The sequence below is a fragment of the Muscardinus avellanarius genome (assembly GCF_963383645.1).
Source record: "Muscardinus avellanarius genome assembly, chromosome: 19".
NCBI classification, from domain to species: Eukaryota; Metazoa; Chordata; class Mammalia; order Rodentia; family Gliridae; genus Muscardinus; species Muscardinus avellanarius.
This window is the reverse complement of record NC_137805.1, coordinates 42,344,231-42,367,002: the sequence shown is the minus strand read 5'-3', so window position 1 is coordinate 42,367,002 and position 22,772 is coordinate 42,344,231. Positions and strand designations below refer to the sequence as shown.

The window sequence follows — 22,772 nt, the reverse complement described above, 5'->3', positions numbered from 1 at the left end:
AGCCCCTGTCCCCCTGAGCACGTCATCCACTTGTCTCATTTAATTCTCACAAACACATCTGGGAAGGAGAGTTTAATATTCCCATTTTATTTTATTTTATTTTTTGCGGGTCTGGGGATGGAACCCAGGGGCATTCGACCTCCAAGCAACACCCCCTGACATATTTTATTTTATTTATATTTTTTGTGTGTGGGGGGGTCTGGAGATGGAACCCAGAGGCATTTGACCTCCAAGCTACACCCCCTGCCCAATTTTTAATTTTTTTTATTTTTTATTTTTTTGGTGGTACTGGGGTGGAATCCAGAGGCTTTCTACTTCCGGGCTATACTCACAGACCTATTTTATATTTTATTTGGAAACAGGGTCTCACTAAGTTGCTGAGAGCCTCACTAAATAGCTGAGGCTGGCTTCGAACCTGTGCAATCCTCCTGTCTCAGCCTCCCAAGATGGGGGATTACAAGCATGGGCCACCACGCCCGGCTCCCTGCCCAATTTTTTATTCTTTATTTTGAAACAGGGCCTCACTGAGTTGCGGAGGGCCTAAGTACCTGAGGCTGTCCGCAAACCGCGATCCTCCAGTCTCAGCCTCCCAAATGCTGCGATTACAAGTGTGCACCACCATACCCAGCCTAATATTCCCATTTCATAAAGAAACAAACCTCCGAACTATACGCCCAGCCCTATTTTTAATTTTTTTTTTTTTTTTTTTTTTTTTTTTTTGGTGGTACTGGGGGTGGACCCCAGAGGCTGGAGCAGTTACATGATTTGTTCAAGGTTAAATTCATTTGCAAATAAATGACAAGGTTCAAATCTAGGCCTCTGGAGCTCCAAACGCATGCTTTGTACTAGGGATTGAAACCAGGGACATTCTACCTCTGAGCCCTTTTTTATTTTTATTTAGAAACAAGGTCTAACTAGGTGGCTGAGACCCTCTATATTGCTGGGGTTGTCCTTAAATCTTAATCCTCCTGTCTCAGTCTCCCAAGTACTGTGATTATAGGCGAGCACCACCACACTGGGCTTCAAGTGAGAGTCTGACCCGCAGCACACAGCCGGGCTGGACTGCATCAGATGAGTGCAGAAACAACAGGATCAGGGTCTGACACCATAGTCACTGCCCTTCTGCTAGTCAGGTGGAAAATCCTGGCAAGAAATCTGTGTTTGAGAGAGAGGAAAATCTTATAATAAGCACTCTTCAAGGTTTTTTTTTTCCCCCCTCACTGTAGATAGAACCCAGGGACCTTCTTTTTTGGCTATACCCTCAGCCCTATTTTATTTTTTATTTGCAGTAAAATGTTCTACTTCTGAGCTATACCCCCACACCTTTATTTTTTTATTTGGAAACAGGGTCTCACTTTTTTGCTGAAAGCTTTACTAAGCTGCCAAGGCTAGCTTTGCACCTGCTAGCCTCCCTCCCTATCTCAGCCTCCCAAGTCCTGGGATTACAGGTGTGCACCATCACGCCTGGCTCTCTTCAAGGGTCTGAAAATACAAGAAAAAGGATCCTAGAAAAGCCCCTGGCAGGGGCAGGGAAGGCGTGGGGCATCACTGTAGCTGTCAGTGTGGGTTCAGGAGACAGAGAGCCCTGGTTTTAAATCCCGTCTGTCTTCTCTCAGTCCCATCCATCTTCAGCAATTGACACTCCTGGCTGTATACCCAAGAGAACTGAAAACTCTTATTTACAGCAAGTAGAACACGAACATTCACAGCAGCATTATTCATATCAGCCAAAAAGTGGAAACAACCCAAATGCCATCAACTGATGAATGAACAAATATAATGTGGCCTACCCATGTAATGGATTCAGCTATAAAAAAGAGCAAGGTCTTGATACATAGATAACGAAACCCTGAAAAGCCTTATGCTAAGTAAAAGAAGCCTGTCACCAAAGATCACAGATTGCATGATTCCATCTGAATGAAATGTTCAGAACAGGCAAATCCAGAGACAGAAAGTGGATTAATGGTTGCCAGGGGCTGGAGGGGAATAGTGGGGGTGACTGCTAACAGGTATGGGGTTACTTTTGAGAGCTCTGGAAATGGTCTGGAATGAGAATGAGAAAATGGTGATAATCGTACAACATCATGAGTATACAGGAAAAAAAAATCACTGAATTGTACCCTTTATTTATTTATTTATTTATTTATTTATTTTTTGCAGGTCTGGGGATGGAACCCAGAGGCATTTGACCTCTGAGCTACACCCCCTGCCCAATTTTCTATTCTTTATTTTGAAACAGGGTCTCACTGAGTTGCAGAGGGCCTCATTAAGTAGCTGAGGCTGTCCGCAAACCCTGATCCTCCAGTCGCAGTCTCCCAAATGCTGGGATTACAAGCGTGCACCACCACGCCCAGCTCAATTGTACACTTTAAAATAGTGAATTGTAAACCGGGTGTGGTGGCACACGCTTGTAATCCCAGCATTTGGGAGGGTGAGACAGGAGGATATGGGTTCATGAACAGCTTCAGATACTCAGTGAGGCCCTTTGCAACTCAGTGAGACCCTGTTTCAAAATGAAAAATAAAAAATAGGGCTGGAGGTGCAGCTCGGAGGTAGAATACCCCTGGGTTCCATCTGCAGTACTACAAAAAAAAAAAAAAAGAATAAAATAGTGATTTGTAGGGTCTGTGAACTAAATCACAATTTAAAAACAGACTAGAATCCAGGAAAAATAAAGTAAGATTAAAAACGAAGAAGAAGCCAGAAGTGGTGGAGCGTGCCTGTAATTCTGTACTTGGGTGGCTGAGACAGGAGGAGCAAAGGTTCAAGGCCAGCCTCAACAACTTAGGAGGCTTGCAGTTGGCCTGAGTACATCCTTATAATTTAAAGAACCCTAAGCCGGGTGTGTACACACACCTGTAACACCTTTACTTGGGAGGCTAAGACAGGAGGACTGCAGGTTCAAGGACAGTATCAGCAACTCAGTGAAGCTCTCATCAACAGTGAGATTCTGTTTCCAACTTAGCTTGTGGGGCCCCTCAGCAACTTAGCAAGATCCTGTTTCAAAGTAAAAAAAATAAAAAGGGCTAGGGGTGTAGCTTGTAGGTAGAATGTCCCTGGGTTCAATCCCCAGTACCAAAATTTAAAAAAAAAAACTGTCAAGAAAAGAGCAACACATTCCCGATGGGAACCCGCAATGCGTGTGGGGAGGCTGGAGAGGGTTAAACATGAGTACTCAGAGAGGGCACTGGGATCGGTGCCTGGTACAGGGTAAGCGCTCAGACACAACAGCTATGTTATAACAAATCGCATCAACACTGACACTGGCTTCCCACTTTAGATTGGGAGGGATAGCACTGGCCAAGGGGGTGGCTGGTGTTAGGATTCTTGAACAGCAGCCCAGCTGGGCCACAGTGCCACCACTGAGCCGAGGATGAGCCACTTTCCCTTCTGGTTCGCCAAGAGCTGTCGCCATGGCAACTGCATCAGCTCAGGCCAGGGGCTCGTGTTGCCTGTCGGGTGACAGCTTTGCCTCGGCAACCTGTCAAGACTGCAAAGGCAGATCCTGATGATGTGGCTGCAGCTGAGGGACCCTCGTCTCCATAGAAACCATGTCAGGAAGGAGAGAGAGGAAGGAGGAGACAAACAGCAAATAACACAGGCTCCTGCCTCCTGCAGGCCATGCTTGGAGACTATGGGTGTTTGGGGAGGGCTGGGCCTGACACCTGCCCCAGATGTGGGTGAGCAGTGTTTCTTCAGCACCTGCTCTGTGCCAGGCTCTACACAGGGCAAAAATGCAGCAAATAATACCAACATATACTCTTTTTTTTTTTCCTTTTTGGAAACAATGTCTCCCTAGGTTGCCCAAGCTGGCCTCAAACTCCTGGGCTCAAATTTGATCCTTTTGCCTCAGTCTTCTGAGTAGCTGAGACCATAGGTGCATACCACTAAAGCTAGCCTAAGTACATTCTTATAATTTAAAAAACCCTAAGCCAGGCATGGTGGCGCACGCTTGTAATCCCTGCACTTGGGAGGCTGAAACAGGAGGATCGCATAGATTCGAAGTCAGCCTCAGCTATTTAGTGAGGCTCTCAGCAACTTAGTGAGACCCTATTTCCAAATAAATTATAAAATAGGTCTGGGAATATAGCCCGGAGGTAGAAAGCCTCTGGGTTCCACCCCCAGTACCACCAAAATAAAATAAAATAAAAATAGGGCTGGGCATATAGTATAGTTCGGAGGTAGAATGCCCCCGGGTTCCATCTCTAGTACTGCAAACAAACAAACAAACAAACAAAAAACCTAAGCCAGGCATGGTGCAACACACTCCATAATACCAGCAGCACTTTGGAGGCTGAGACAGGAAGACTGCAGGTTTGAGGACAGCATCAGCAACTTAGTAGGCTCTCATCAACATAGTGATACCTCTTTCCAAATAAGAAATAAAATCAGGCTGAGGGTATAGCTCAAAGATAGAATGCCTCTAGTTTCAATCCCCAGTACTAGAGGGAAAAAAAATTCTAGCTGAGCCAGGTGTCGTAGTGCACACTTGTAATCCCAGCATTCAGGAGGCTGAGACAGAGGATCACGGTTCATAGACAGCCTCAGCTACTTAACGAGGCCCTTCGTGACTCAGTGAGACCCTGTTTCAAAAAAAGACCAAAAAAAAATATGGTTGGGAGAGTAGCTCAAAGGTAGAATGTCCCTGGGTTCCATCCCTAGTACCGACCCCCCAAAAAAATTCTAGCTGGGTATGGTGGCACACACCCATAATTCCAGTACTTACAAGCTGAGACAGGAAGATCACAAGTTCAAAGAGCCTCAGCAACTTTGTGACAGCCTGTTTCCAAATTTAAAAAAAATAAAATAAAATAGGGCCGGGAGTGTAGTCCAGAGCTAGAAAACACCTGAATTCCATTGCCATCACCACACACACACACACACACACACACACACACACACACACACACACACTAAAATTAAAGTTAAAAAAAAAAAACTCTACCTTGCTTTAGGAGTGTAGTTCAGTGGCTGGGGTTGACTCCTGGTACCACAGAAAAACAAAAACTCTAACTACAGAATTAATAAAATAAATAGCAGAAGTCAGGTTCTCTCTCCTAATCCCCCCATTTCTATCCCCTCAGACAAGCTGTGTGCTCACACCTAGGCACACATGCTCCAAAACTACTTTGATGTGGCTAGGCCCAGCGCCACACAACTGTAATCCCAGCGGAGGCTGAGGCAGGAAGAATATAAGTTTGAGGTAGAATGATCCTGGGTTCAATGCACAGTACAAGAAAGAAAAAAAAAAGAGGCTGGGATAGCTCAGTAGTATAGTACCCCTGGGTTTAATCCCCTGTACCAGATTTAAAATATAAATTTTAAAAATAGTTGAATAATACCCTAAATCCTCTAGTTTCTCAATCTTTTTTTTCAGTACTGGGATGGAACCCAGGGGTACTGTATCTCCGAGTGACATCCCCAGCCCTATGTTTTAGTCTTTTTATGTTTGTTTGTTTGTTTGTTTGTTTGTTTGTTTTATTTTGCAGGTCTAAGGATGAAACCCGGGGTCATTCAACCTCTGAGCTACACCCCCTGTCCTATTTTTTATTCTTTAATTTGAAACAGGGTCTCACTAAATTGCGGAGGGCCTCACTAAGTAGCTGAGGCTATCCGCAAACAGCGATCCTCCAGTCTCAGCCACCCCAATGCTGGGATTACAAGCATGCACCACTTCATTTGGCTTTTTTTTTTTTAACTATTGCAGTTTTTATTTTTTTCTGGTGCTAGGGATCAAACCCAAGACCTTGTGCATGATATGCAAGCACTCTAACACTGAACTACATCTACAGCCCTCAATCTTATTAATGATCTAAAACAACCTTGTAAACTGGGTACTGTTATTATTCTGACATTACAGAGGAAGAAACTGAGACCTGGGGAGGGAAAGCCACTGTAGGGCTGCAGCCAGGTTCTGCCAAGGCAGGGTGGGTGGATTCAGCGAGCTGCTCCTCTCTGGGCCTATTTCTGCACCTGTACAACAGGAACAGGCTGAGCTCTGTGGTGCTTTCTGACATTGTCTCCCCTTTTCATCCTCAAGGGTCACAGTAACAAGACATTGTGAGCCGGGCATGGTGGTGCACGCTCGTAATCCCAGCATTTGGGAGGCTGAGACAGGAAGATCGTGGTTCAACAGCAGCCTCAGTTACTACTTAGTAATGCCCTTTGCACTTCAGAGAACCCTGTTTCAAAAATAAAGAATAGCTGGGCGTGGTGGTGCACACTTGTAATCCCTGGGCTTGGGAGGCAGAGACAGGAGGATTGCACAGGTTAAGAGACCCTGTTTCCAAGTTAAAAAAAAAAAAATAGGTCTGGGAGTGTAGCCTGAAGGTAGAAGGGTTTCCAGAAACCCCAGTACCACCAAAAAAAAGAAAGAAAAAAAGAAAAAGAATAAAAAATAGGGCTGGGGGTGTAGCTCAGAGGTAGGATGTCCCTGGGTTCCATCCCCAGTACTGCCAAAAAAAAAAAGACATTGTGAAGACGGTGCCCAGTAGTCTTAGCCAAGCCATGGAAGGCAGGAGGCTGCATGAGCAGAGGGTGCCTCCCCCAGCCCCAAGCAGGGCAGGGCTCTGAAGCAGCCCTTGGCAGCAAATGCCTCCCCGCCCCACAGTGAGAGGGAGCTGGCACAACACACCGACACGTCCAGCATGAAGGGCAGCTGAAGGGACATTCTGTCCTTGGGGCTGCGCCATCTTGGTCCTGGACTGCTGGAAGCAGGCAGGTGGAGCCCGGCCTCCGGAGAATGTAGGCCCCCAGGCTACCTCACCAGCAGCCAAGCCACTGAGGCCTAGCTGTGTCTCTGGCTGGAGGCTGTCCTGCTGTCTGGAACGCAGAACCCTGGAATCAGAAGGGCTCTAGCTTTTAAGAGTCACCCACACTAATGGTTTCTAATTGCCATTCTTTCAAGCCCCCTGGGCCCTGAGGGACCTTGAGGACATCCCTCCCTCTCCCGGGGGCGCATCCATAAAATGAATCACAACTTTGTCTTGCCTTTATGCAAATTTGAGACGAGCAGTCTGGTGTGTGCCTAGCATGCTGCCCTCCTGACACAGCAGGAGGAAGAGAGGGTATGTCGGAGGAGAAGCTGGTGTGATTGAAGATGGGGAGCCAGGCATGGTGGCACACGCTGTGATCCCAGTACTTGGGAGGCTGACACAGATTAAAGGACAGCCTCAGCAACTTAGCCAGACTCTCAGAAACCTACGGAGACCCTGTTTAAAAATAAGCCGGGTGTGGTGGCTCACATTTGTAATCCCAGTGCTTGGGAGGCTGAGACAGGAGGATCGCACAGGTTCGAAGTCAGTCTCAGCTACTTAGGTTCTCAGCAATTTAGTGAGACCCTGTTTCCAAATAAAGTATAAAATAGGTCTGAGAGTATAGCCCGGAGGTAGAAAGCCTCTGGGTTCTACCCCTAGTGCCACCAAAAAAAATAAAAAATAGATAAAGCCAAATGTGATGGTGCATACTTGTACTTGGGAGGCTGAGACAGGAGGATCACAGCCAGCCTCAGCTTAACTTAGTGAGACCATGTTTCTAAATAAAAATTTTTTAAAAATTGGGTTGGGGATGTAGTTCAGAGGTAAAATGTCCCTGGGTTAAATTCCCAGTACCACAAAAAAAGGAAGAGAAAAAAAAAAAAAAAGCCAGGTGTGGTGGTGCAGACCTGTAATCCTAGCGCTTGGGAGGCTGAGACAGGAGGATCTATTTCAGCAGCTCAGTGAGGCCCTCAGCAACTTAGGGAGACCCTGTTTCAAAATAAAAAATAGGGCTGGGGTGTAGCTCAGAGGCAGAATGCCCCTCGGTTCAATCCCCAGTAACACACACACACACACACACACACACACACACACACACACACAGCAGAGAGGATGGTCCTCGAGTGACATTCAGGAAGCCTCTAGAGACACTAGCCTGGGACCCAGGCCCAGCTTCCCTTTACCAGATGGCAGCACCTGGCAGTTCCTAAAGCACTGCTATACAAGCTATCAGAGTTGTCCCTCACAAGGGCCAACTGCCCATTCCATAGATAAGGAAACAAAGAAGCAATGCCAGGCCTGCTTGTTCTCAGCTAACCCTCCCAGCGGCTGCAGTTCTTTGACAGGTGACTGACTACCTCTCACATTTGCCCTGAGTTCCGTGAACAGCAGCTGGGTGTGTCTCGTTCACCTCTGTATCCTGTGTCCAGTGCACAGTGTGCACAGGGGATGCTCAGGAAGTGCGTGCTGGAGAAAGGAATGCATAAACAACCCTGCCTGAGGGTGCCCACTTCCCACAGTCAGGGAGACACCCACAGGCGGGGCTCCACGTGCCCGCCTGCCCCAGGCCGCCCTGCCGGTGGATGCCTCACCTCTCTTGGCCGCTCCAGCTCCGTCTGCAGCACCTGCTTGGCCAGCTCCGTCTCGATGAGCCGCTGCCGGAGCTCCTCATTCTCCTCCTCCAGCCGCGCACGCTTCTTCTCCACCACCTCCAGCTCCTTGTGCAACCGCATGGAGATGTCCTTAGAGACCTGGGCCAGGGTTAGGGTGGGAAGGAGGTGAGCAGGCTGCGGGCAGCCTCACAGCGGCCCTGTACCTGCAGTCCCGCACGGTCCTGCCTCATTCTCCTGCATAGCAGAGGAGGGAACTGAGACCTAGACACCAGGAGGAAGCAGACCCCGACCCAAGCCCAGGCACACCACGCTCCCAGCCTGCTGCCCCATGCTGTCTGTTCATCAGAAAGTCTTTGTTTTATCTGAGGCTTTTATTTTATTTTATTTACTTTTTGTGGTACTAGGGATGGAACCAAGGGGCTTTCTACTTCCAGGATAGACTCCCAGAGCTATTTTCTATATTATTTGGAAACAGGGTCTCACTAAGTTGCTGAGAGCCTCACTCAGTAGGTGAGGCTGGCTTCGAACCTGTGCGACCCTCCTGTCTCAGCCTCCCAAGCGCTGGGATTACAACCGTGTGCCACCACGCCCAGCTCCCTATCTGGTGCTTTTAACACTTCCCAGAACCTCTGTCCCCGTCCCCACAAGGGTTGTGGTGGGGCCAGAGCTCATCCACATCAGGGGGTGAGCTGGAGCCCAAAAGAAGATGGTGGCACATGTCCTGGGCAAGTCATCTCCTGCCTCTGTGCCTCAGACTCCCCAGCTATGAAGTCCATGCAGAAGTAACAGGACCAACCTCACACGCCTGACAGGAGGATCAAATCAGCGGTCACACCGCACCCCCGGCACAGTGCCCACACAGCAAGTGCTGGCTGAGTGGGGACTGCTGCTCCAAGGAGCTGATGTCCAGAGAGAGGCATGACTTGCTGGAGGTCACAGTGACTCTGAGGCCTGTGTCCAACTATCCAAGATATAGAACATGCCTCAAATGACAAAGACTGGGCAGATGTCCAAGTCATCCCTTCAGAAAAGAGCCATTTGGAGCTAGCTGTGGCGGTGCACGCCTGTAATCCCAGCACTTAGGAACTGAGACAAGAGGATCACAGGTTCAGGGACAGCCTTAGCAACATAGTGAGACTCCTAGCAACCAAGAGAGACCCTATTTCAAAGCAAAAAATATAAAAAGGCTGGGGGTCTAGCTCGGAGGTAGAATGCCCCTGGGTTTAATCCCTAGAACCAGAGAGAAAAAGAGAAAGAGAGAGAGCGCACTTCGGTCTCCAGTTCTGGCTCCAGGACTCCAGCAACCTGGAGGACCCTCTGTCCTGCCCTCCACCAGCTGGGTGTGGGAGGCAGGAAAGGAGGCCAGGAGAAGGAGGAAGGCCCTTCTGAGCCAGTGCGACCCAGCTCCATCCTGAGGCAGCTAGGCACTACTGCTTGCTGTGGACCTACTGGGTGCTGGGCTCGTTCAAGACCACCCCAGTCCTGCCCACACTTCACTGAGGATCCTGGAGCTCAAAGCAGAAGCAGCTGCTCGGGTCACACAGGCAAGTGTGGGCCGAGCGGACTGAGCGCCCGGGGCTTTGGCTGAGGACCCGCGTCGCGGGACCCCCCAGGGCCTGAGCATGCCAGCAGGACCTGTGTGTGGGGCTAATGGCCCAGCACCCATGCCCGCCAGGACCGGAAATGAGCATGGCACCTCCTCCCTGCCGGAAGGGATGGGGCCCTCCCTGGCTCAGCCCTCTGCCTGGGCCCAAGCCCAGCTCAGCACGGACCCCTTGGCAGCCAGGAAAAACAACAGTCAGAAAGGAAACTGGGCATACCTCCTTTGCTCCCTCCACTGCCCGCTCCCCTCTGCCCTGAAGATCTCTGAGGACAGTGAGACACTGGCCCATGAGCCTGCCACAGCCTCTCTGGGCCACTGGACTTTTCTCCATCAGAAAGGGGCGAGCAAACCCTCAACATCAGAAAAGGATGTTGCAGAGAGGAAAACTAGATTCAAGCCTGGACCCAGCACTTGCTGGCTGTGACCCCAGACGAGCCGTTTAACATCTAAAGTCTGGCCAGGTATGGTGGCATGCTTGTAATTATACTTGTAAGCCCAGCATTCCGGAGGTTTACACCAGAGGATGGTGGTTCGTGGACAGCCTCAGCTACTTAGTGAGGCCCTCTGCAACTTAGTGAGACCCTGTTTCAAATAAAGAATTAAAAAAAATAGGGTGGAGGGTATAGCTCGGTGGTCAAATGACCCTGCATTCCATCCCCAGACACTCAAAAAAAAAAAAAAAAATCTAAAGTCTGAGTCTGATCAGCAGGAAAAGGGGGTTGATCTAGTCTACTCAAGAGGGCTGCAGGAAGGAATACAGGACATGAAGCTTGAGGTGGTGGCTGGAGCTTACAAGTGGCTCAAAAGGTTTTAATTATCTTTCATAATTTACTGAATTTAAAAAGTATTTAATGGTTTCATGAATTGTGTGTGTGTGCGTGTGTGTGTGTGTGTGTTTGTGTGTTTGTGTGTTTACTGGGGATTGAACCCAGAGGCATTCTACCTCTGAACTATATCCCAGCTCACTTTATTTTTTATTTTGAAATAGTGTCTTGCTAAAATTGCTGAGTCTGGCCTGGAACCTATGATTCTCCTTTCTCAGCCTCCCAAGTACTAGGATTTCAGGTATATGCCACCATACCCAGCTGCATAATTCTGTTTTGTGTGTATGTGTGTGTGTACGTGTGTGTGTACGTGTGTGTGTGGTTCTGGACTACCTCTGAGCTACAGCCCCAGCCCTTTTCATTTTCTTTTTCTTTTTTTTTTTTTTTCTTTTCTGCGACATTGGGGTTGGGACCCAGGGGCATTCTACCTCCAAGATATACCCCTAGCCTTGTTTTTTATTCTTTATTTTGAAAGAAAGTCTTGCTAGGTTGATGAGAGTCTCACTACTTGGTGAGGCTGTCTGAGAACTGTGACCCTCTTGTCTCAGCCTCCTAAATGCTGGGATTACAAGCGTGAACCACCACACCCAGCTGGCTCTTTTTTTTTTTTTGCGGGTCTGGGGATGGAACCCAGGGGCATTTGACCTCCAAGCTACAACCCCTGCCCTATTTTTTTTTATTCTTTGTTTTGAATCCGGGTGTCACTGAGTTGCAGAGGGCCTCACTACGTAGCTGAGGCTGTTGTGAACCGCGATCCTCAGGTCTCAGCCTCCCGAATGCTGGGATTACAAGCGTGCGCCAACACGCCCGGCTCGTTTTTTATTTTGAGACAAGGTCTTACTAAGTTGCTGAGGATCTTGCTAAATTGCTCAGGATGGCTGAGCTCCTCCTGTCCTAAGCCTCCCAAGGACTAGGATTACAGGCACGGGCCACTATGCCTGGCTGATGCAGGATTTTTACTACACTGCTGGGAGTACTGCTTTGCCTCTGTCCCTTGATTTTGTCCACCTTGACCTAACTCTAGGGTTTTGCTAGGTATGTTCAGCCCTTGGTCTCAGGCTATGGGCCCCAGTTCGAGGCTATTAGGTCACCCAGGAGGCCTGTCTTGATCAGTACTCCATGCACCTTTCATCTTACTTCAGCAAAGGAGGCAGGAGTAGCTGTCAGGGTGGCACCATGTAAATCCCAGTACTTGGGAGGCTGAGACAGGAGGATTACAGGTTCGTGGCCAGGTGCAGCAAATGAACAAGGCCCTCACAACTTAGTGAGACTCTATTTCAAAATAAAAAAATTAAATAAGGCTGAGGGCCTAACTCAGAGGTTAGAATGCCCCTGGGTTCAATCTCCAGAAACACACACACACACACACACACACACACACACACACACACACACACAAACACACACACACACACGAGAGTTAAAGTCTTAATCCAAGTATTTGGGAGGCTAAGACAGGATTGCAGGTTTGAGGTCAGCCTCAGCAACTCAGCAAGACTCTATTTCAAAATTAAAAAATTAAATAGGGCCGGGGGTGTAGCTGGGAAGTAGAATGCCCCTGGGTTCAATTCCCAGTCCCCCCCCCCGCCCAACACCACCAAAAAAGAAGTCATGATCCATTTGAGTTCCTGGATCCTCTTCCCAGCTACCCCTCCCCATGGGGTCACCGCCCCTCCCCACCCCTTCGTGCTCCTCCACCCCAGGGCTGCTGCCTCAAGAGCGCCCATGGAAAAAAAACCATAATCTCTGATCCCACAGTGCCCTGCGCCCCAATGGAGGCCACTGGGGACAAAGAGCACCACTGCAGCCAGGCTGGGGTGGGAGCCAGTGCCCGTGTTTTTCCCCTTCCTACTGATCCTCGGCCCTGGACCGCTGACCACTCGCAGGTGATTTTATACAATACACCCCCCCACACACACTCTCTTCTTTTTTTCCTTTTTTTTCAGTGCTGGGAATGGAACCCAGAGCTTTGCACATGCAAGGCGAGTACTCTACCACTGAGCTTGCCCCCAGCCCACAGGTGATTTATACAGCAAGTGCTTAGGGGAAGTACTTTGATTATTATCCCCATGCTGAGGTTCAGAAAGGAAAGATCACTTGCCCAAGGTCACACAGCTGGAAAGCTACCAAATCAGGTGGGTCAGCTCTAAAGTTGTGCTCTCAGCCCAGACCGGATGCTGCACACCTGTAATTCCAGTACTCAGGAGGCTGAGACAGGAGGATCACAGGTTAGAAGGCAGCCTCAGCAACTTAGTGAGCTCCTCAGTTACTTAGTGAGACCCTGTTTCAGAATAAAGAATAAAAAAAGGACTGAGAGTAGAGTTTAGAGTTAAAATGCCACTGAGTTAGCCGGGCATAGTGGTGCACACCTGTAATCCAGTACTTGAGAGACTGGGACAGAAGGATCGATCGCAGGTTCAAGGACAGCATCAACAAGTAGTGAGACTCTCATCAACCTAGCAACACTCTGTTTCAAAATAAAAATAAAATAGGGCTAGGGATGTAGCTCGAAGGTAGAATGTCCTTGGGTTCAATCCCCAGTAACAAAATAAATAAATTAATCTTGCACTCAATGTGAACTTGACATAAGGAAAAAATTTGAAGACTTGCTATTACTACTACCAACAAAAAGGTTTTAATAAGCTGGGAGGAGTGGCATATACCTGTAATCCCAGTATTGGGGAAGCTGAGATAGGATGGGAGGTTCCAGGCCAGAGCCTCAGTAATTTAGTGAAACCCTATTTCGAAATTTAAAAAAAACAAAAAAGCTGGGGATGTAGCTCAGAGTTAAAATGTCTCCAGGTTCATTTCCCAGCATGCGCGCGCGCGCATACACACACACACACACACACACACACACACACACACACACACACACAGAGTAAAAAAATTTTAGTGCTTAGCCCCAACAGTGGGCTTACTATGTCAGACACTTAAAGGGTCCCACGTGTCTGTCTCATTTGACCCTCAGCTACCACCAAAGTCCGGAGCCTGCGAGACCACAGGAGGCCAGGCGGCTGCAGCTTCAGGAAGCCAGGGCAAATCCCCAAAGCACAAACAAAAGCACTCAGCCATGAGGTCACTGTTTACAGTGCGGGCCTGGCTCCTGCCCCAGCTGCTGGCACATGGGCCCTGGGCTCCCAGCCTTGAGCATCAGGATGTCCCTGCCACTGTGATTCACAGAGACACAGACAGGAGCTCTCACTAAGGAGCACCCTGTGCCTGCCGGCCAGGAAACATTCTGGGCTGTGTTGTTGCTGGATCTTCCCAAGAGCCCCAAGAGGGTGGGAGTGGCATCTCCATTTTAGAGAAGGAGACTGAGGCTCAAAGAAGAGAGAGAGAGGCCACCTGCACAGGCTACCCAGGAACTAAACCCAAAGCCCAAAGCCCCAGCAACACCTGTAATAAGGAAGGGAGTATGTTTCTGATACGTCCTGGGGCCTCCACAAGTCACTCAGATGAGAATCTGATCTCAGTCCCTGGGCCTGATACTCCCACCAGGTCCTGAGGGGGCACGGGACTCTGCACTGTGAACAAGCCCTCCAAACTTCATCCCCGCCGGCACACCCCACTCCCTGCCCGCCACCAGTCCTACCGGTACCTTGTGAGTTTTTTGCCTGAGCAGTAACGAAACCACAGCGATGCACGCTCAGCGGCTGGCGAGCTGTGCACTCGGTGTCAGACCCGGTACCCAGCACCCTCTACAGCTAAACAACTTCGTTTATATTCACCAAAGTCTCTACAAGGAGGAGCTCCTCTTCTCTGTTTTCCACATGGGGAACCAGAAGCTGCTTTCCCAAGGCCACACAGCAAGCCACAAAGGAGAACTCTGCCACTGCCCTTGCCCTCCGCATGCTGGGCAGCATCCCCACTGAGGCTCTGAGGGTCCTGTCTGCTGCGGGTTCCAGCAGAGGGCTGGGACATCAAGGCCCAAGCGTTTTACTCCTGACCTCCCTAATAGCCCACCTACCCACTAAAACCACAGGAGCCCTGAAGATTCAGCTAGTCTCAGCTCCTTTAACATAGGGGAAGGCTGGGAGTGCGGCTCAGGAGTCGAGCACTTGCCCAGCCTGTCCAAGGCCCCGAGTTCAATCCCCTGCACTAGGAAGAAAACAAAACACCAGGGTGTGGTGGCACAGGTCTGTAATCCCAGAACTTGGGAGGCTGAAACAGGAGGACTGCAGGTTCGAGGACAAACTCAGCAAAACAGCGAGATTCTCAGCAACTTAGGGAGACCCTGTTTCAAAAATAAAAAGAAGCTGGACCTGGTGGTACACGCTTGTAATCCCAGTACTTGGGAGGCTAAAACAGGAGGATCACAGATTTGAGGCCAGCAGCCTCATAAACTTTTCAAGACCCCTTTTCACAATAAAAAATATAAAAAAGGGTCAAAGGAGGCTGGGCGTGGTGGCACACACTTGTAATCTCAGCATTTGGGAGGCTGAGACATGAGGACTGCACAGGTTCGAAGTCAGCATCAGCTTAGTGAGGCCCTTTGCAACTCAGTGAGACCTTGTTTCAAAATAAAGAATAAAAATAGGGCTGAGGGTGTCCCTCCAAAGGGAGAATGACCCTGGGTTCCACCCCCAGCACCACACACACAAAAAAGGGTCAGTGGTGTAGCTCAGAAGTAGAATGCCCCTGGGTTCAACTCCCAATACCAAAAATTAAAAATAAAAAGGGCTAGTGGTGTAGCTCACAGAATGCCCCTGGTCTCAATCCCCAATACCACCCTTCCCCCCAAAAAAAGGGAAAAAGAAAGAAAAGAAATGGGAACAAAAATGACCTAAGAGAAAACCAAGGCACCCCAAGTGATGGAGGCCAGTCAGAGCATGAGCCCAGGACTGAGTCCCCCAGCTGAGTCCGAAAAGCCCAGCCCCCTGGAGAAGAGCGGTGGCCAGCTCAGGCCAGAGGATGAGCTCAGCGCTGCAGCTGCAGGGGCAGCAGAGAAGGGAGGGAAGGGCAAGGGCAAAGCTGATTGGCTAGTTCAAATCCCAACACAAGGGGTTCCCCTCCACCCAGACTCTCGAAAGCCACGCCCACCAGGCTGGACTGACTCCGGGGCGAAGGAGAGGCGTCCGGCTGGCCGCCTGCCCCAGCCTGTTCTGCTTCTCTTCCTCTTCTCTCTCTCTCTCTCTCTCTTGAGTCTGGGTTTTTATGTTCCTTTCAGAAATTCTCAGCGACCAGGCTCACACGCAGTTTCGCAGACTCCTGAGCTTCGTAAGGGCTCTCTCCTACTTTCCCCATCACCCCGTTTTCCTCGCCTCTCTCAGCCCAGAGCTAGAGCCCATCCTCCCGGGAGACCGCTGAACCCACCAGAGCCTGGGATTTGACTGTTTGTGACCCACTCATCCCCGAGGCGCCCCCTCAGGTTGAGCTGCGCTTAGGACTTGGAAACTCGATCAGTCTCCTCTCTCTGATGGCGGCAAGCGCTGTGCACGGTGGCAGCCGTCCAGGTAACCAGATGCAAAAGCAAGCGTGGAACTGCCCGATGCTGTGGACTCCCCTTGGGCCTGCAGACCTCTGAAACCAGCTCTCATGTCCCGGCCCCACTAATATTGCTTTTATTTTCTTTTGTGGTAGTAGGGATTGAGCTCAGGGCGGCCCATCTCTAAGCTATACTCCCCAGCTAGGTTTGTTTTTTTGAAACAAGATCTCCCTTAGATTGCCAAGAGCCTCAGTAAATTGCTGAGGCTGGTCTCAAACCTGTAATCCTCCTGTCTCATCCTCTCAAATCCTGGGATTACAGGCAGGTACCACCACACCAGGCATTTTAGAGAGAGAGAGAGAGAGAGAGAGAGAGAGAGAGAGAGAGTGAGTGTGTGTGTGTGTGTGTGTGTGTGTGTGTGTGTGTGTGTTACTGGAGACTGAACCCTGAGTCATTCTACTTCAGAGCCACGCCCCCAGTCCCTGCCCTTTTGTGTGTGTGTGGTGGGATAGGGATGGAACCCAGGAACTGAGCTCCATCACCTACAAAGAGGGAGCACCTGTGACCTTGGACAGGTCCTTCCCTTCTCTGAGCCTCTGATTCCTCCAACAAGAAATGGAAATAATAGCTAACTTTTCTTAGTGTGTATGGTGGCATTTTATCTGTACTAATTCTCATTGAACCTTGTGAGGAAGGAGGTGTCCTCACACCCCTTTGACAGATGAGGAAACCGAAACACAGGTGACTTGCTCTGGACCCTGGCACACGGTGGCCAGGCTCTGAAGGCCCTGCCGACTCCTGGCCTCCACTCTCCCCTCCAGGAACTGCACAGCTGGAGCCAGACCAGGCATGTAGCTGGTACCAAACAGTAACACTGTTCATACATTCAGACTAAGGTATTACTTCTCAGTGTCCCTGGTAGAAGGCCTGTTGCTTCACCGGGATTCCCACTTTGCAGATGGGGAAACTGAAACCCAGATACAGGTAATGTAACAGGCCCAAGGACACAGGGGAGTGAGCCCCAGGGCTGACCTGGACTCCACTGGGGCTCATGGCTCTACCCCAACAAGGGCCCCTGTGAGGGTGGGGAGAACCCCAGGGCTGACCTTGACATCCTGCTCCAGACCACGGATGAGCTCGCCGTCCACCTGGCCGGTCTGGGCCGCGCGAAGGCTGCGGCGCTCAGCTTTGCGCAGCCGATACTGCAGGATACGGCAGGTCTTGCTGGCCTGGTCCAGCTGCTGTCTCAGCTCCTGCAGCTGGTACACATCCTCCTCCATGTAGACGTCCCGCATCTCCAGCATCTCAGCTCGCAGCTCCTCAATCTCATCCTGCAAGAGGAAGAGCCGGTCAGGTCCCTAGGCCTGTGGCAGGGCCTGGGTGCTTCAGTGCTGGCCACACCCAATGCTTGACCGACTCTGAGAGGCTGAGTAACAGACCCCAAAGATTTCCACATCTGAACTCCCAGAATCGTGAATGTTGGCTTCCATGGCAAGAAACTTCGCAGATGTGCTTAAGGATCCCTGGAGAGGGAGATTATTCTGGATTATCTGGGTGGGCCCAATAAAATCAGTCTTTACAAAACTGAGGCAAGTGGAGAAGGCACTGTGAGGACGGCCCCAGAGGCTGGAGTGGTTTGCTGGCAGGGCTACAAGCCAAGGGGTGCAGGCAGCCTGGGAGCTTGGAAAAGACAGACTAGCGCCTTCGTGATTTTCAGCATGAAGTACCTTGATTTTCAGGCTCTGGACCTCCTGAAGTGTGTGTGTGTGTGTGTGTGTGTGTGTGTGTGTGTGTGTTACTGGGGGTTGAGCCCAGGGGCCTCTACCTCTGGGCTATACCCCAGCCTTATTTATTTATTATTTATTTTGTGGTACTGAGGATGAAACCCCCAGGGCATTCGCCCTCTGAGCTACACCCCCAGCCCTATTTTTTATTCTTTATTTTTTAAACAAAGTCTAAGCTGTAGAGAACCTAAGTAGCTGAGGCTTCCTGCCTCAGCCTCCCAAGTACTGGGATTACAAGAGTGCAACACCATGTCCAGCTCCTATTTTATTTTTTATTTGCAAACAGTCTTGCTCAGTTTCTGAAAGCCTCACTAGGTTGCTGAGGGCCTAAGTTGCTGAGGCTGTCCTCCAACCTACAATCCTCTCTCAGCTTCCCAAGTACTGGGATCACAGGTATGCGCCACCATGCCTGGCTTTGGATCTCCTGAATTGAAAGATAGTCTGAAGCTAAGTCACAGTTATGGTTTCGACCTTATATGTTTCCCCAAAGTCCATGTGCTAAAAAGTTGGTTGCTTCTGAGCTTGGTGGTGCACACTTGTAATCCCAACATTTGGGAGGCTGAGACAGGAGGATCAAGGTTCGTGCACAGCCTCAGCTACTTAGTGAGGTCCTTTGCAACTCAGTGAGACCCTGTTTCAAAATAAAGACTAAAAAATAGGGCTGGGGTATAGCTCAGAGGTCGAATGCCCCTGGGTTCCATCCCCAGGACCACAAAGAAAGAAAAAAAAGTTGGTTGCCATCCTGTAGAAGGTAGGCAACTTTCAGGAGAAGGGGCCCAATGGAAGGAAGTTAGGTCATTGGAGGCTCTCCTCGCCCTCCCTCTCTCCTCTCCCTTCTTTTCATCTCCTTTCTCCTCCCTCTCCTCCTCTCTCTGGAGTGTGTGTGTGTGTGTGTGTGTGTGTGTGTGTGTGTGTGGTGCTGGGGGTTGAACCCAGTAGCATTCTAACTCCAAGCTACACCCCCAGCCCTATTTTTGATTCTTTATTTTTTTGAAACAGGGTCTCACTAAGTTGCGGAGAACCTAATAGCTGAGGCTGACTGCGAACTCTGATCCATCTCCGTCTCCCAAGTACTGAGATTATCAGCGTGCACCACGCTCGGCTCTGGGCTTGGGTTTTAAGTGGAGGGGTTGAGAGGTGACCTCACTTCCTTAGGACAGTGCCTGCCACCTCTGTCACCAGCTCCGGGCTGTCCACCACTTCTCCTTTGTGATCACTAGCATATCTGCAATTCTTTGCTTAACAATTTGTCACCCAGCACTGTCTCCCCCACAGCAGCACACAGCTGAGCTTCCCGCAGGTGCCCACGGCAAGGCAAGTCTAGTTACAAAAACCAGGAGAGCAGTCATATGACCATCAGAGGTGGTGAGTGGAGGCCCAGCAGCAGAAAGGCAAGACACATGGGCAGTCCCCGTGGCACAGCAGTACCAGTTCTTAGTGTGACTGACTGATTTAAATAGGATTGTAGATTACAAAAGTGAGAAACTGAGCTGGCGTGGTGGCTCACGCCTGTAATTTCAGTACTATAGAGGCTGAGACAGGAGGATTGCAGACTTGAAGCCAGCCTAGGCAACTTGGCAAGACCCTTAGCAATTTAGTGAGTCCGTGTTTCAAAATAAAAAAAGGATATAGCCCAGAGGTAGGATGCTCCTGGGTTCAATCTCCAGTAACAAAAACAGAGGGGGAGAAACTGAGTCAGAAGGGATGAGGACTTGTCAGAAAAAGGCACCCAAAGCTGGTGCTGAGGGAAGTAGGGAGAGGGAGTCCCGAGAGCAGAAAGAACACTCTGGAGAGAGGACCAGGCCTGGAGGGCTGGAGGCCCACCCGCAGAGCCCCTTCCCCAAGGACGGGCTGGGCCTGGATTCCTTACTGGGCAGGCTTCCCCAGGACCAGGGCAGGCTCCAGTCCCTCCTGGCTGGAGCCCAGGGAGGAAGAGCAGGGCCTCTTTATACCTGCCTGTGGGGAAGGATTCAGGGGCAGGGGCAGGGGCAGGGCTGGCAATGTGTCCTCCAAGCCAGTTCTCAGCAATGTGAAGCCAACCATGGTTTTCACACCCACCTGTTTGTCTCCTGGGACTATTTCTCCCCTTATTCTGAACCCAGGGGAACACAGAGGTGGCAAATAACTGTTTCTCCCAACCCTATCAGGTCCTGTCACGCTCCACTGAAGGGCTTAATCCCCACTGGCTGCCACAGCCTCTGTCCTGGGGAGTGTGCAGCAGCACCCCCAAAGCAGACAATCCTTCCAATCAGCTGCAAAGGAAGAGTCCCCTCACTGGGGCCTTCCATCCCCAAATGCACAGACTGCCCACCCCACTGCCAAGTGCACAGACCAGAGGGGCAAAGGAGGAAGCGGGCAGTCAGTGATGAGGAAGCGGGGTCGGCCTGCCAGTCCAGCCAGTCCAGCTGGCATGGGGGAAGCAGCAGCCCGGAAGTGCGAGCAGACAGCCAAGCCCAAGCGAGGGGCCCACGTTCAACTCCAGCCACGGCCAGCCAGCGCCCCCAGCTCACCAATTCCCCTGTGTGCTACTGACAGGACCCGGTAATGGAGAGGCTGTGAGGGTCTGAGTGTATTTCAAGTTCCAAATGAGACAAGGGGAAGCGCTGGTAACACACAAGCTCAGAACGCTGGGCTATGTTAACAGATGCAGGACACTTAGATCACGGAAGGTAACATCTTTCCATAGAGGACCACACCAGAGCCCAGAGCACTAGTATGCATGCGCATGACTAGGGATTAAACCCAGGGGCATTCTACCTCCTAGCTACCTCCTCAGCCCTTTTTATTTTTGTTTTGAAACTGTCTCACTAGGTTGCTGAGTCTCACTACTTGCTGAGGCTGTCCTCAAACCTGTGATCCTCCTGTCTCGGACTCCCAAGTATTGGGATTACAGGCATACACCACAATGCCTGGTTTGCATACTTTTTTTTTTTTTTTTTTTTTTTTTTTTTTTTTGGTGGTACTGGGGTTCCTGGAAGCCCTTCTATCTCCGGGCTACACTCCCAGACCTATTTTTACATTTTTATTTGGAAACAGGGTCTCCTAAGCCAGCGCGCACGGCTGGCTTCGAACCTGCGCGATCCTCCTGTCTCTGCCTCCCAAGCGCGGGGATTACAAGCGTGCGCCACCACGCCCGGCCTCATACTTAACTTTTAAATAACTGAGTTTGCTATTTATAAATGTAAAACAGGATCACAGACATAATTTTGAAAATCCACAAAACCTAAATCACACATAAATCCTTCCTCTGGTCCTACATCACAGTGCCTCTCAAAACGTAGTCCCCAGCCCACCATTAGCATCACCAAGAAACTTGTGAAGACATTCTCATGTCCCAGTTCAGACCTACTGAATTGGAAACTCCTGGGGTGGTCTTCTCAAGCGATGTGGATGCACAGCCTTCCAGTCTCCCCTAAAAGGGCAAAAGCCCCATTTCAGCACCAGGTCCCCAGCCTGGAGCCCGAGTCAAGGCAGGGTCTCAGTGAGCGTGTATTGAACAAGTGAATGCATCCTCCCCTGAGCAGCTGTGTCCCCAGGGCCTGCCCTGCACCCAGGGCACGTTTGACGTTGCAGGCTCCATGGGGGCCCAGGCCTCTTGGGTTTGTCCCAGCTACAGGCAGAGTGCTGGTCAGCTCCCCTGGCTCAGCCCCACGTGACAGGGTGGGTAGACAAGGGGGGGCTTGTGGCCACACTGCCCATCCAGACATGGGCAGCAGCTGAGCTTCTGGGGCCTGAGGTGGGGGCAGGGAGAGGGGCTGCTGGGCACAGGGAGAGGCTTCTGCCCAGGAATGCTCTGGGCCCCTCAGTGCTGAGGTCTGAGGTTCACCCCAGGGAACTTCTCCCGTGACAGATCCAACTGAGATCCAGAGGGAAGCACAGGCTCCAGCCCTTTGTAGTTAGCCCTGGGGCCCTGCAGCCCCAGCTCCCGGAACCCCACCACAGTGGGGGAGGAGCAAAGTCCCCTTCGTGGGCCTTGTGGCTACTGAACAGGTGGCTGGAGTCTCCCCTTCCCTACATGGGAGTCAGCACTTCCCTTTCTCAAGGTTTCTTTTGCCTGTAATCCCAGTACTTGGGAGGCTAAGATAGAAGGATTGGAGGTTCAAAGATTGCCTCAGCAAGTACTGAAGACTCTCATCAACCTAGGGAGACCCTGTTTCAAAATAAAACATAAAAATAGGGCTGGGGGTATAGCTCAGCAGTAAAACGCCCCTGAGCTCAATACCTGGTACAAGGGAAAAAAACTTTTCTTTTGTTCTGATTTGCAGACAAGACCTGTTATGGAGGAATTATGATAAAGAGCAGGTGGCTTTCTGTCCCTCTGCTCGTCCTCCCGGCTTCTGCATCAGGGCCGAGCCTCTTGCCCTGAACCTGAACCAGCCCCGTCTCCTCCTACCCTTTCTTGTCCCTGCCCCCAGCACCCAGATACACCTGCAAGAAGAAACAGCCATTTCCCCTGGGCCACTCACTAACACCAGACCCAGCGATGCATTACTGGCTGATACTTTGGGTGCTGAGAATGTTCCCTTTGTGCAGCTAAAGAGACTGAGGCTTAGAAGTTTCCCAGTCAGCTCAGCAAGGAAGGAGCAGAGCTGGAGTCCACTGGCCTCCAGTTTCAACTGTGTGTTCTTCCAGGTCTGCCCTGGTGGACGGCCTTCACCAGGCTAACTCCCAGCTATCTCCTGCTTCCAGAACATTCTCTCCTCCCCTAATATGACCCCATGCTCTGAACTCAGTGATCCCTTGTGTTAATGACTTTGGGTTGTAT

At 50.4% G+C, this 22,772-nt stretch overlaps 1 protein-coding gene across 1 annotated transcript in view; it reads right to left on the bottom strand.

Annotated features, from left to right (window-relative positions):
• Positions 1 to 22,772, bottom strand: part of MTCL2 (microtubule crosslinking factor 2) — a gene marked incomplete at both ends in the record, with an annotated part of 76,376 nt that overhangs the window by 40,055 nt on the left and 13,549 nt on the right. Inside the window, 2 exons of the mRNA XM_080716703.1 lie at positions 8,348 to 8,506; positions 17,330 to 17,554. Of these exons, the coding sequence (XP_080572829.1) occupies positions 8,348 to 8,506; positions 17,330 to 17,554 (384 nt within the window). The remainder of the gene's footprint in view (positions 1 to 8,347; positions 8,507 to 17,329; positions 17,555 to 22,772) is intronic.